This window comes from Odontesthes bonariensis, chromosome 19, assembly GCF_027942865.1.
Source record: "Odontesthes bonariensis isolate fOdoBon6 chromosome 19, fOdoBon6.hap1, whole genome shotgun sequence".
NCBI classification, from domain to species: Eukaryota; Metazoa; Chordata; class Actinopteri; order Atheriniformes; family Atherinopsidae; genus Odontesthes; species Odontesthes bonariensis.
Window position 1 is genome coordinate 4876162 of NC_134524.1, and position 14072 is coordinate 4890233.

General features: G+C 44.5%; 2 protein-coding genes across 2 annotated transcripts in view; one reads left to right on the plus strand and one right to left on the minus strand.

Moving 5' to 3' along the window:
- The first annotated feature begins 615 nt into the window (after positions 1-615).
- On the plus strand, positions 616-1728 carry LOC142369345 (endonuclease domain-containing 1 protein-like). Its single transcript, XM_075451681.1, has 2 exons — positions 616-931; positions 1052-1728. The coding sequence occupies exons 1-2, from the start codon at positions 626-628 to the stop codon at positions 1670-1672; spliced, it is 927 nt and encodes a 308-aa protein (XP_075307796.1). The 5' UTR covers positions 616-625; the 3' UTR covers positions 1673-1728.
- A 1590-nt stretch (positions 1729-3318) lies between these two features.
- LOC142369342 (L-amino-acid oxidase-like) overlaps positions 3319-14072 on the minus strand; it is a 37668-nt gene continuing 26914 nt past the window's right edge. The window contains exons 6-8 of the mRNA XM_075451676.1: positions 7753-7821; positions 7429-7565; positions 3319-5228 (exon numbers count right to left, since the gene is read on the minus strand). Of these exons, the coding sequence (XP_075307791.1) occupies positions 4433-5228; positions 7429-7565; positions 7753-7821 (1002 nt within the window). The 3' untranslated portion in view covers positions 3319-4432. The remainder of the gene's footprint in view (positions 5229-7428; positions 7566-7752; positions 7822-14072) is intronic.

The window sequence follows — 14072 nt, forward strand, 5'->3', positions numbered from 1 at the left end:
CGGCGGCACATAAACAAGATAAAACTTTGAGAAACTGAGTCGCTGCCCATCTTTGGTCGCAGGCTGAAAACCCATATCTTCAGGAAACACTACCCAGATCCGCCCTCTGAGGACCTCACCTGCTTCGTCCCTGCTCCTTAGGCACTTATTTGTTTCCTAAATTATCTTTGTTTTCTAAATTGTCTTCCCATTTGTCTCGGTACCTAACTTACCGCACCTATTCTAGCACTAGTGATGCTCTGAGCTGTTTGGTTTTGGAAGGAAATGCACTTATGATTTCTAGTGACGTGAAGTTCTTTTGCCTACCAATGTGGAACACATACTTTGGATAAAAGTAAGTCTGTAAAATGACCGTAATGTAATGTAAAACTACAATTTTAGGCATGACAACACATGAGACCCAGATGTACGTGGTTGTGCCAGAACCGAATCACTATTTTTATATATATTTTTTGTTTGTTCTGTGACAGGCATCAAAGCGCTGTGTTCCTTTGCCTTGTAGCAGGCTGTGTGTTGGTCGTGGCATAATGCGGAATCCTGCATTTGGGTCCTCAACCTGTCCCTCTACTTGTGATATATTTTCTCTTAAAACCATCTAGAGCTTGTCATGGCATCGTCACCGAGGATGAGGCGTTTCCTGTTCTTCGCTGCGCTCCTGCCCATCGTGCCCACTGTGACTGAAGTGGTGAGTGCGGTGTCCGACTGCTCCGAGTTCCTTCTGGATAAAACTCCTCCACGGGTCCCAGGTATCTTAGAAAAGGGCATCATCCTCAAGCAGAACCGGTACCAACCCATCTGCCAGACTTACGGGAACAAGAGAAGGTTTTTGACGCTCTACGACATCGAGAACAAGATTCCAGTGTTTTCTGCATACAAGTACCGAGGGAGCAAAGGAAAAAAACCAAATGTGCCTTGGATGATAGAGCCACAGGTATGTGTATCTTAAATTTATGGAAGCACCTTCAACAATACCATACAATACTGTAAGCTAATAATTTAATTGTAATGATTCTGTATCAGCGGCACTGACGGAAGCTTTCAATGTTTACAGCTTGAAGGCACCAACAACATGTGGGATGGCCAATACAAGCACCAAGCCATTAACAGTGATTATTTAAAGCCCAAAAAATACAACAGGGGCCATTTATATCCCACTTGTCATGCATTTGAAAAAGAAGATAAAATCTCAACGTTCACCCTGACTAACATTGTTCCACAAGCGATCTCTTTTAACAGTGGCAGCTGGCAAAAAATGGAGGAATGCATCAAATGTGTAATGGAAAAATACTGCGTCAACAACGGCATGACCGAAGGCTACGTAGTGACTGGAGCACAACCTGGCCAGAACAAACTAAAAGACAAGGTAAACATACCTTCCGTGCTCTGGTCAGCATTTTGCTGTAAAAGTTCCCAGATGGAGGAGTGGATAGCGAGTGCACACTGGGGCAGCAACGTTTCTGGATCTAAAGAGAAACAATATCTCCAGACGAAGACTTTGGAAGAACTCAGTAAAGAACTGAGCACAAGTGGCTCGAGGTTTGAGGCGTTCCCTGGAAAACGGTGTCCTCACCACTCAACTGTTGCTGTGTTTTATCCAAAATTAGAAGCTAGATGTCAATGCCCACCGAAGGGTTTCAACCACAGTATAGTTCAAACAAACAACCATTTTTGATTTTTCCCAGTGAAAAACACAAGTTAGTTTAGTAAAAAGTCAGCATTCCAAAAAAAAAAAAAAAAAAGAGGTGCTGCTGGTAACGGAGAGGCAGCATAAAGCGCGTTTAGGCTTTGCTGAGCACAATGCCAAAGCTGATACTTCATGGCTAACCCTACATTCCAGCTTTGAACGTATTTACCATAAAAGCAATATGGCTGCATACCAAATTTAGATATTTGCTTAACTACAGAGAATATGAGCAGGCTTTTTGTTCCCAGACAGTGTTATTGATGAGTTTGTGACCACAGAAGCTGGAAGCTGTTCCAGTGGGCAGGGGCGCAGATGGGATTTTTGAACTGGGGGGGACCAAGCTGTCAACAAATGACATCAACAAGTAATTTGGGCATTAACTGGCGCTCAAGTAGTTACTTTTGTATTATCCTATGGGCAAACGGTTTGCACTAAAAAAAAACATTATTATAATATATTATAATATGATGTTATATTACAATATCATATTATAATAATTTGAAATCATGGATAAACAACAATGAACATTGTTAAATAAAGGCCTGCCTGATTAACACCAGCCATATGTTATGAAACGTTCTGGAATACCAATAACCCACCAAAACCTTACATTGTTTGTTTTAAGAAAAACGCTCCGACTGTCTTTTGTTTCTTCATTCTTTTTTTTTTCTCTTGAATTGAAACTATCCGCTCCGTCGTTGACATGTGCAGGAACCCGTTCCTCTTTAGGACCCTGGGGAGTCACGGTCGTCCTTTTGGTGTGCTCCATTTACAATGAAACTCAGAAACAATGTGACCCCAAAGTTGATACAGATATATATGTATAGACATACAGATTTGTAAGTACTACGTAACTACTTTTCATGTGAGTGGCAGATAGCATGAGTTCTATGGGGGGTGGGGGGGGAGGGGGGGGGGGGGGGTCCTGTCCCCCCATCCTGGGGATGCCATCTGGGCGACTGGGAGAGCCACACAAGTTGCACCATCTATTCCCACATGTGCTGCAGCCTGTGTTTATGTTCTCAATGTTTAAAGACATTGAGAACCTTTATTCCTTCAGCAAAAGAAGACAAAAGAATTTCTTATTCCATACATCAGGACTCCTAAAGTGTTGTGTATCATATATAAGACGATTTTGTGTCTTACTCACGAATACCTTCTTCACAGGGGCTGCAGTCACCCAAAATGACCTAAATCAGAATGATGTCCTTTTATTGTTTGATATTTTATTTGCTTGTGATCAATTTATGTGTAGAATATATCAGTGGTGTGACATGATGCAATATAATCGTGATGCAGTCACATGATGTAATCAGCAAATGAGCAGGACTCTCATTGGTCCTGCCATGTTTCTCTGGGTCTCAACAAGGCCTAATACACACTTATTGTTAAAAGAAGCTGAACAACAGTTGCTATTGCTTTGTGCTTTGAGCTGCTTCTTTATAAAAGACAGTTTTATGGATTGTTAAGGACTGTTTGTGTGCAACATATGACATTTATTAAATGATTGGCAACAGGTGTTGTTTTGTTTGTTTCATTGATATATTTAAACTGGATTTAGACTTGATGGCTGACATCCAGGGGAAGAAACAAGTCAGTTAATTGAGGTTAAATAAACTACTCATCACAGTAGGTGACTTTTAGATTTGAAGGTTTATTGATTAATATATTGTACAACTAAAATGTGCATTTTTGAAGTCATGAAGTGAACAAAGAGAATAAATCATAGGAAGTACATTTCAACCTATAAATGTTTAGTACAGGAAGAAACTGAATCAAACTGCGAGATACATTGAGATAAAAACATAGACAAAGGCTGTGTTCGAAACCGCATACTTCTCCTAATTCTCCTACTACTCCTAATAACCTTTTGAGTTAGTATGCGAGTTTGAGTAAGCGAGAAGTTCCCGGATGCATACTAGATTTGCCAAAATGTTGGGTATGCATCATGAGGTTACTACTCATTCTCAAACTACCCAAGATGCAACGTAACGTGACGTCGCCGATCGTCATTTCTTGTCAAAACGGCAGTTTTAAGCTAGCTACAACGAGGGTAGGTTCACTTCCTGTTTTCAAAACAAAAGCACCAATTGTATCATAATGGCTTTCCCTATGATAAAAGGCAACGGGTATTTTATTTTGTGAAAATAACCAGAAGTGTGTTGCTCACTGCGGCTAGCTTTAGTAGCGCCGAATTCGTGGGAACAAAATTGTAAATAGCCGGTATTTTGTCAGGTTTTCAACACGTTGGGGATCTAAACGACTACTTTCTCACCTGAAAATGTTTCAAATGTTGCTAAAGTTTACAGAGTTTAGAGCTTAAGTGAAATCAGCTTCAGGCCGGCTGATTTCAGCTCGGGCAGGAGCAAAATGCATTGTGGGTAAACGCTCTGTATACTTGTCTGATCGATGAGTATGCCGTATGCAAGTATGTAGTATGTAGTATGCGGTTTCGAACACAGCCATAGACAAAAAAAGTCTGAAACTCAAATGAAAGAACATTGAAATATCTTGCAGTCTAAAGTTATGGGGATGATAGGAGGAGGATGATATTTGTGTTGTAGTAATCATTCACACACCAAAACCATTAGCATCTTATTAGCATCTTACAGCTACAAACATTAACAAAGGAAGCTAAAACTGGAACTCGAGATAAGTGTTCACTCTACTGGTTGGAACGACCAAATAAGATGAAAAAAGGAAGAGGAAACAGTTCTGGAACCTGTGACCAACTCCAACTCCAAGACCTCAGAACTCATCTCTGACCGTACCTCTGGCTAACTCCCTCTGTGCCTCTTCGTTAATATTTGTCGCCGCCCTGATTGCAGATTTCATAGCCGTCTCGATCCAAGCGTGAGGGAAGGCTGTGTGTTCTCCAGCAAAGTGCACTCGGCCTTCGCTTCTGAAGAGCTCCTTGGAGTGCTCTAAGTGCTGATATGGTGCGAACAGAGCGAAGGCACCGAAGCTGTGCGGATCCAGCATCCACTTTTTCACTTTGACGCCTGTGCAGAGAGACCTGATGTGATCCCCGTGGATCAGTGCCAAATCTTTCAGCATCGCCTCTTTCAGGTCTTCGTCACTCAATCCTAAGAAGATGTGGGAGTCTTCGGCCCAGGTGTAGGAGGCCAGGAGGACGCCGATGTTCTCATTTGTTGGGAAACTATGGCTGGGGTAGTAGATGAAACGAGAAGGCCTGTCTGTGATGCTCTTTCCACCTTTGATGCCGTCTTTTTCCCAGAACTTTTCACTAAATGTGAGGATGATTTTAGTGGAGCCCCCATAGTGGACTGACCTCAGGGCCTCCATCTTTTGGATGGATAGAGGTGGATGAAAGTCCATGAAGAGAGCTGCTTTGGTGGTGGTTGTTACCAGGACAACATCAGCATCAAGGTCTAGAAGCTGTTGATCTTTCTGATATGACACTTTGACACCATCATGTGATTGGCTGATGCGTTTGACAGGTGAGTTGAGCTTGATCTGGTCCTTGAGGATTTCATTAAAACCATCAGCGATAAGTTCTGTTCCGCCAGTCACTTCAGTGTATCTAGAGAACAGAAAAATTCCAACTGTTACCATACGTTCTTGTAGCTTTGTAGTTTTAGCTTCCCTTAATTTGGCTCCCTGTTAAATTCAGAATAAAATTTAAGATTCTTCTCCTCACATATAAAGCTCTTAATGACCGAGCTCCATCACATCTGAGATATCTTAGAGTTGGATATTTTCCCAACAGAGCACTTTGCTCTCAGACTGCAGCTTTACTTGTGGTTCCCAAAGTTTCTAAAAGCAGTTTGGGAGGCAGAGCCTTCGGTTATCAGGCCCCTCTCTGTGGAACCAGCTGCCAGTTTGGGAGGCAGAGCCTTCAGTTATCAGGCGCCTCTCTGTGGAACCAGCTGCCAGTTTGGGAGGCAGAGCCTTCAGTTATCAGGCCCCTCTCTGTGGAACCAGCTGCCAGTTTGGGAGGCAGAGCCTTCAGTTATCAGGCCCCTCTCTGTGGAACCAGCTGCCAGTTTGGGGGGCAGAGCCTTCAGTTATCAGGCCCCTCTCTGTGGAACCAGCTGCCAGTTTGGGAGGCAGAGCCTTCAGTTATCAGGCCCCTCTCTGTGGAACCAGCTGCCAGTTTGAGAAGCAGAGCCTTCAGTTATCAGGCCCCTCTCTGTGGAACCAGCTGCCAGTTTGGGGGGCAGAGCCTTCAGTTATCAGGCCCCTCTCTGTGGAACCAGCTGCCAGTTTGGGGGGCAGAGCCTTCAGTTATCAGGCCCCTCTCTGCGGAAGCAGCTGCCAGTTTGGGAGGCAGAGCCTTCAGTTATCAGGCCCCTCTCTGTGGAAGCAGCTGCCAGTTTGAGAAGCAGAGCCTTCAGTTATCAGGCCCCTCTCTGTGGAACCAGCTGCCAATTTGGGAGGCAGAGCCTTCAGTTATCAGGCCCCTCTCTGTGGAACCAGCTGCCAGTTTGGGAGGCAGAGCCTTCAGTTATCAGGCCCCTCTCTGTGGAACCAGCTGCCAGTTGGGAGGCAGAGCCTTCAGTTATCAGGCCCCTCTCTGTGGAACCAGCTGCCAGTTGGGAGGCAGAGCCTTCAGTTATCAGGCCCCTCTCTGTGGAACCAGCTGCCAGTTTATGAGGCAGAGCCTTCAGTTATCCGGTCCCTCTCTGTGGAACCAGCTGCCAATTTCGGACGCAGAGCCTTCAGTTATCAGGCCCCTCTCTGTGGAAACAGCTGCCAGTTTGGGAGGCAGAGCCTTCAGTTATCAGGCCCCTCTCTGTGGAACCAGCTGCCAGTTTGGCTTCGGGAAGCAGACACCCTCTCTACCTTTACGATAAGGCTTAAAACTTTCCTTTTTGATAAAGCTTATCGTTAGGGATGGCTCAGGTGATCCTGAAACATCCCATAGTTAAGCTGCTATAGGCCCAGACTGCGGGGGGGCCTCATCTGTCACACCTTTCCTCACTTTTCTCTCTTTTTTCCCCTTTATTTCCTGTGACATTACTGTTGTCATTAACTTGTGTTTCCCTATCTCAAAAGGTTTCCTTTGAATGGTGTTACGGTGTTTGTTGTCCCCTCTTTCCTGTCATCTCAAACCGCAGCTGGTTGAGGCGGACGGCCACCCTTCCTCAGTCTGGTTAATTGCAAATGAACAGTTTTCTACTGATTCTACATGGATGGTCATTCAAGCGTCCAATGTAGCTGCTCATTGGATCATCTATTGTCTAATTGCATTAGATAAGCTAACAAGTAGCTAAAAGGTAGCTTCTCCAATGCTGGTGACCCACTGGATTGGTCACTGCTTCGGTTGGACATTAGCCTGGAGACTGTCAACCATCATACCGAAGGCGTCAATGTACAAAACAGTCTACAGCTTTGCTTACTAGCATGTCATTGCTAATCAGATTAGTTTCTGCTTGCCTTCTTTACTATTTTGAGTCAGATTGTACGGTACACTGCTGCCACCTACTGTTGACTTGAATATTACTGCAGTCTGTGGCTTCCACCAGAAACTACAAATCTTGCCACAAGGTTTCTGACCTGAGTGGAACTTCCTGGTAAAAATAAAAAAAAATCACAGGTGGTGTGAGATATGTAACGTTCACTCGTGATGAGCAATGATGAGCAAAGGGTGGCATACAAATAAGCTATGAGACTTTGTTTTTCTGCTGGAATAAACTGAACTCGCCTAAATGTTTTACCATGTGTGTATTGATATGTAGTTTCTCCCCATAAACTTTAAATGGTGCAGTGTTAGCCCTTACTTTGTTGCGTCGTTGATATCACTCTCAAGGTAAATCATCTCTGACAGCGCCAGGGACATGAGGCTGTCTTGGTTCAGCAAGTCTCCCATCATCCTAATCGCCTCTGAACTCAAACTGGTTTGTTGCTGTAGAAATCCCTGCTCAACAGAAAAAAAAACTTTTTCATTCTGGCGCTGAGTAACTGAAAAAAGTCAACAAAACAAATAACTCAACTCCTTATACATAGTGAATGGAATTAAATTATGGGTCTGAGTCCAATCATATTTGTGGTAAATTAACTTTAGATTAATCTCATTTAATATCAATAAAACATGAGAATCTTACCAGGACAGAATATCGGTCGAACTTCTTCAGCGCGGCCAGACATCCATGTGCTTTCACTTCATCTCTCACCTACAGAAAGCAGGATTTGTACTGAGATTCGCCACTTTTACTGACAATGGACTGAATCCTCCAGTCACCCAAAAATCAGACATGAAAGAGTGTGCACACATGGAAATTGTCGGCTTTTTGGCATGTCTCAACAAGCATTCATTTAATCATACGTGAAGCACCTACAGACAGATGCTCATGTGGTTAGCCAGCGAACTTGATAAATCACTGATGAGAACAAAGACAGGATGTGTTCTGTGTCATGGTGGACAGCTAGCTTCTGTTCTGCTCCAGTCGGAGCATACAAGTTCCCCAGGGGTCAATCCTGGGACCCCTATTGTTCAATCTGTACATACTCCCATTAGGCCAGGTAATACGAAGCTATAATGTATCCTACCACAACTATGCAGAAGACACTCAGATCTACGTGTCACTCAGAACTCAGACAAAAGTGAAATCATTGTCTGAACAGAAACAAAGAGAAAGTGTTATCAGTCACCATGAGACTCTCTTTCCAAAACTTGATAATCAAGTTAGAAATCAAGTATCTTATGCACTCTTCACTTTTAATTTGATTAATTATTGATTATTTTCATGTTTTATGGAATGATTATAAACTTGCCTTACCTTTAAAATCCAAAACTTCTTTGTTAGGTTTAAGAAAGAATGATTGTCAAGACAAAAATATACTAGAAAGCTGCAAGCAGCTGCGGCGGGACCGAGATGTGCGTACGTTGGGATGTGCGCAAGTTGGGGCATGCGCTGGACGCCGCAGTCGCGCAGCTCTGCCCACATGCACGATACCCTCTGAATACGTACAAGCACATAAAAACCCCAATGCGGAGGGGTTTTTGAAAATTTCTGCCACTGAGCCATTTTGCTCCACCCACACACGATACCCTTTACTTACGTACGAGGTCGTCAGGGTGGACGTGTGTGCCAAGTTTCATGACCTTGAGATGATGATAAGGCTTTCAAATCACAAACGCCATTACAAGATTTTCACCGCCTGGCCACGCCCACACCGTTCAGAGTTTTGAAAAATTTTCAATTAATTTTTCCTACCGTGTCTTAAGAGTAACCTGGCCAAGTTTGAAGATTTTAGCATTAAATCTGTAGGAGGAGTTTGATCAAATGTGAGGTGTGGAAAAAAAGATGTTTCCGACCACCAGCAGGTGGCGCTGTAGGTGGATATCACTATTTTATATGTGCGCGTTCAAGCTGGGTCCAGCAATCACCGTATGAAGTTTGGGACTGATTGGATAATGTATGTGGAAGTTATGAGCGACTTAATTTTTCATGGCGAGTCATAACTTTGAGGCGTCGCCAAGGCCACGCCCTTTGAGGTTTGAAAAAGTTTCTCCATGATTCTTTCCCCCCATGTCTTAAGAGTAACCTGGCCAAGTTTGAAGTCTGTAGCATTAAATCTGTAGGAGGAGTTAAATCAAATGCGAGATGTGGAAAAAAAGAGATTTTTCCAACCCCCAGCAGGTGGCGCTATAGTTGGATGTCACTATGATAATATGTACGCGTTCAGGCTGGGTCCAGCAATCACCGTATGAAGTTTGGGACTGATTGGATAATGTATGTGGAAGTTATAAGCGACTTAATTCTTCATGGCGAGTCATAACTTTGAGGCGTCGCCACGGCCACGCCCTTTGAGGTTTGAAAAAGTTTCTCCATGAAAATTTGCCCCCGTGTCTTAAGAGTAATCTGGCCAAGTTTGAAGTCTGTAGCATTAAATCTGTAGGACGAGGTCGATAAAATGCGAGATGTGGAAAAAAAGAGATGTTTCCAACCCCCAGCAGGTGGCGCTATATGTGGATGTCACTATGATAATATGTGCACGTTCAGGCTGGGTCCAGCATTCACCGTATGAAGTTTGGGAAAGATTGGATAATGTATGTGGGAGTTATAAGCGACTTCATTTTTTTTGGCGAGTGATGGCGAGTCATCAAACTTTGAGGCGTCGCCACGGCCACGCCCTTTAAGTTTTGAAAAAGTTGGCCAATTAATTTTTCCCCCCATGTCTTAAGAGTAACCTGGCCAAGTTTGAAGTCTGTAGCATTAAATCTGTAGGACAAGTTCGATCTTATACAAGGCGTGGAATCGGTCAAAAATGGCACGAAAACGCACTTTCCATCCAAAATGGCCGACTTCCTGTGGACGTGGGACCATGGCGGCCTGAGACTTTTTTGTGCGTCTTGGCATGATGAATGAGTGTACCGAATTTCGTCGTCCCACGCGAAACTAATCCTATTGCGAAGACAATTTTTAAGCATCGTAGGGGGCGCTACAGAGCCAATGAGCGACTCCCAAAAATATAAAGTTTAGATTCTTTCATGTCGTCGACCGGCATGTGGCGCTCGCAAAATTTCCTGAGTTTTCGCATACATTTTGCAAAGAATAAGAAAGAAAGAAAGAAAGAACTAGAAAGCTGCAAGCAGCTGTGAGCGGGACCGAGGTGTGCGTACGTTGGGATGTGCGCACGTTGGGGCATGCGCTGGACGCTGGAGCCGCAGCTCTGCCCACACACACGATACCCTCTGCGTACGTACGAGCACATAATAACTCCAATGCGGAGGGGTTTTTGAAAATTTCTAGGGGGCGCCACTGAGCCACTTTGCTCCACCCACACACGATACCCTTCACATACGTACGAGGTGTTCAGGATGGACGTGTGTGCCAAGTTTCATGACGTTGTGATGATGATAAGGCTTTCAAATCACAAACACCATCACACGATTTTCACCGCCTGACCACGCCCGAATTGTTCAGAGTTTGGAAAAGTTTCTCCATGAATTTTTGCCCCCATGTCTTAAGAGTAACCTGGCTAAGTTTGAAGCTTGTAGCATTAAATCTGTAGGAGGAGTTTTATAAAATGTGAGGTGTGGCAAAAAATGACATTTCCGACCACCAGCAGGTGGCGCAATAGGAGGATGTCACTATGATAATATGTACGCGTTCAGGCTTGGTCCAGCATTCACCGTATGAAGTTTGGGACAGATTGGATAATGAGTGTGGAAGTTATAAGCGACTTAATTCTTCATTGCGAGTCATAACTTTGAGGCGTCGCCACGGCCACGCCCTTTGAGGTTTGAAAAAGTTTCTCCATGACTCTTTCCCCCCATGTCTTAAGAGTAATCTGGCCAAGTTTGAAGCTTGTAGCATTAAATCTGTAGGACGAGTTCGATCAAATGCGAGATGTGGAAAAAAAGAGATGTTTCCAACCCCCAGCAGGTGGCGCTATAGGTGGATGTCGTTATGATAATATGTACGCGTTCAGGCTGGGTCCAGCATTCACCGTATGAAGTTTGGGACAGATTGGATAATGTATGTGGGAGTTATAAGCGACTTCATTTTTTGTGGCGAGTGATGGCGAGTCATCGAAATTTGAGGAGTTGCCACGCCCACGCCCTTTAAGTTTTGAAAAAGTTTCTCCATGAATTCCCCCCCCCATGTCTTAAGAGTAACCTGGCCAAGTTTGAAGTCTGTAGCATTAAATCTGTAGGACAAGTTCGATCTTAAGCAAGGCGTGGAATCGGCCAAAAATGGCACGAAAACGCACTTTCCATCCAAAATGGCCGCCTTCCTGTGTACGTGGGACCATGGCGGCGAGAGACTTTTTTGTGCGTCTGGGCATGGTGAATGAGTGTACCGAATTTCGTCGTCCCACGCAAAACTAACCCCAATGTGTGGACCATTTTTAAGTACCCTAGGGGGCGCCACTGAGCCACATTGCTCCGCCCACATACGATACCCTTCACATACGTACGAGGTTGTCAGGATGGATGTGTGTGCCAAGTTTCATGACGTTGTGATGATGATAAGGCTTTCAAATCATAAACACCATCACACGATTTTCACCGCCTGACCACGCCCGAATTGTTCAGAGTTTGGAAAAGTTTCTCCATGAATTTTTGCCCCCATGTCTTAAGAGTAACCTGGCTAAGTTTGAAGCTTGTAGCATTAAATCTGTAGGAGGAGTTTTATAAAATGTGAGGTGTGGCAAAAAATGAAATTTCCGACGACCAGCAGGTGGCGCTGTAGGAGGATGTCACTATGATAATATGTACGCGTTCAGGCTTGGTCCAGCATTCACCGTATGAAGTTTGGGACAGATTGGATAATGAGTGTGGAAGTTATAAGCGACTTAATTCTTCATGGCGAGTCATAACTTTGAGGCGTCGCCACGGCCACGCCCTTTGAGGTTTGAAAAAGTTTCTCCATGACTCTTTCCCCCCATGTCTTAAGAGTAATCTGGCCAAGTTTGAAGCTTGTAGCATTAAATCTGTAGGACGAGTTCGATCAAATGCGAGATGTGGAAAAAAAGAGATGTTTCCAACCCCCAGCAGGTGGCGCTATAGGTGGATGTCGTTATGATAATATGTACGCGTTCAGGCTGGGTCCAGCATTCACCGTATGAAGTTTGGGACAGATTGGATAATGTATGTGGGAGTTATAAGCGACTTCATTTTTTGTGGCGAGTGATGGCGAGTCATCGAACTTTGAGGAGTTGCCACGCCCACGCCCTTTAAGTTTTGAAAAAGTTTCTCCATGAATTCCCCCCCCATGTCTTAAGAGTAACCTGGCAAAGTTTGAAGTCTGTAGCATTAAATCTGTAGGACAAGTTCGATCTTAAGCAAGGCGTGGAATCGGCCAAAAATGGCACGAAAACGCACTTTCCATCCAAAATGGCCGCCTTCCTGTGTACGTGGGACCATGGTGGCAAGAGACTTTTTTGTGCGTCTGGGCATGGTGAATGAGTGTACCGAATTTCATTGTCCTACGCGAAACTAACCCCATTGCGGGCACCATTTTTAAGCATCGTAGGGGGCGCTACAGAGCCAATGAGCAACTCCCAAAGATATAATGTTTAGATTCTTTCATGTCGTCGACTGGCACGTGGCGCTCGCAAAATTTCCTGAGTTTTCGCATACCTTTTGCAAAGAATAAGAAGAACTAGAAAGCTGCAAGCAGCTGTGAGCGGGACCGAGTGTGCGTACGTTGGGATGTGCGCACGTTGGGATGTGCGCACGTTGGGCATGCGCTGGACGCCGTAGTCGCGCAGCTCTACCCACACGCACGATTCCCATTGCCTACATACGAGCACACAATAACCCCAATGCATAGGGGTTTTTGAAAATTTCTAGGGGGCGCCACTGAGCCATTTTGCTCCGCCAACACACAATTCCCTTTACATACGTACGAGGTCGTCAGGGTGGACGTGAGTACCAAGTTTCATGACTTTGCGATGATGATAAGGCTTTCATATTGTAAACGCCATCACACGATTTTCACCTCTGGCCAAGCCCACACCTTTCAGAGTTTGGAAAAGTTTCTCCATGAAGTTTTGCCCTCATGTCTTCAGAGTAACCTGGCCAAGTTTGAAGATTTTAGCATGAAATATGTAGGAGGAGTTTGATCAAATAAGAGGTGAGGAAAAAAATGAAGTTTCCAACCACCATTAGGTGGCGCTGTAGGTGGATATCAATTTTTTATATGTGCACGTTCAGGCTGGGTCCAGCATTCACCGTATGAAGTTTGGGACAGATTGGATAATGTATGTGGGAGTTATAAGCGACTTAATTTTTTATGGCGCGTCATAAATTTGAGGCGTCGCCACGGCCACGCCCTTTGAGGTTTGAAAAAGTTGGCCAATGATTTTTTCGGCCCATGTCTTAAGAGCAACCTGGCCAAGTTTGAAGGTTTTTGCATTAAATATGTAGGAGGACTTCGATCAAATGCGAGGTGTGGAAAAAAAAAGACACTTCCAACCACCAGCAGGTGGCGCTATAGGTGGATGTCACTATTTTATATGTGAGCTTTCAGTCTGGGTCCAGCATTCACCGTATGAAGTTTGGGACAGATTGGATAATGTATGTGGGAGTTATAAGCGACTTCATTTTTCGTGGCGAGTGATGGCGAGTCATCAAACTTTGAGGCGTCGCCACGGCCACGCCCTTTAAGTTTTGAAAAAGTTGGCCAATGAATTTTTCCCTCCATGTCTTAAGAGTAACCTGGCCAAGTTTGAAGTCTGTAGCATTAAATCTGTAGGACAAGTTCGATCTTATGCAAGGCGTGGAATTGGTCAAAAATGGCACGAAAACGCACTTTCCATCCAAAATGGCCGCCTTCCTGTGGACGTGGGACCATGGCGGCATGAGACTTTTTTGTGCGTCTGGGCATGATGAATGAGTGTACCGAATTTCGTCGTCCCACACGAAACTAATCCTATTAAGGGGACCATTTTTAAGCATTGTAGGGGGCGC

Bases quoted from the DNA above. Each gene is read 5' to 3' on its own strand.
- LOC142369345 (XM_075451681.1), top strand. From the start codon at position 626: ATGAGGCGTTTCCTGTTCTTCGCTGCGCTCCTGCCCATCGTGCCCACT. The intron at 932-1,051 runs GTATGTGTATCT...CAATGTTTACAG, and splicing joins CTTGGATGATAGAGCCACAG to CTTGAAGGCACCAACAACAT.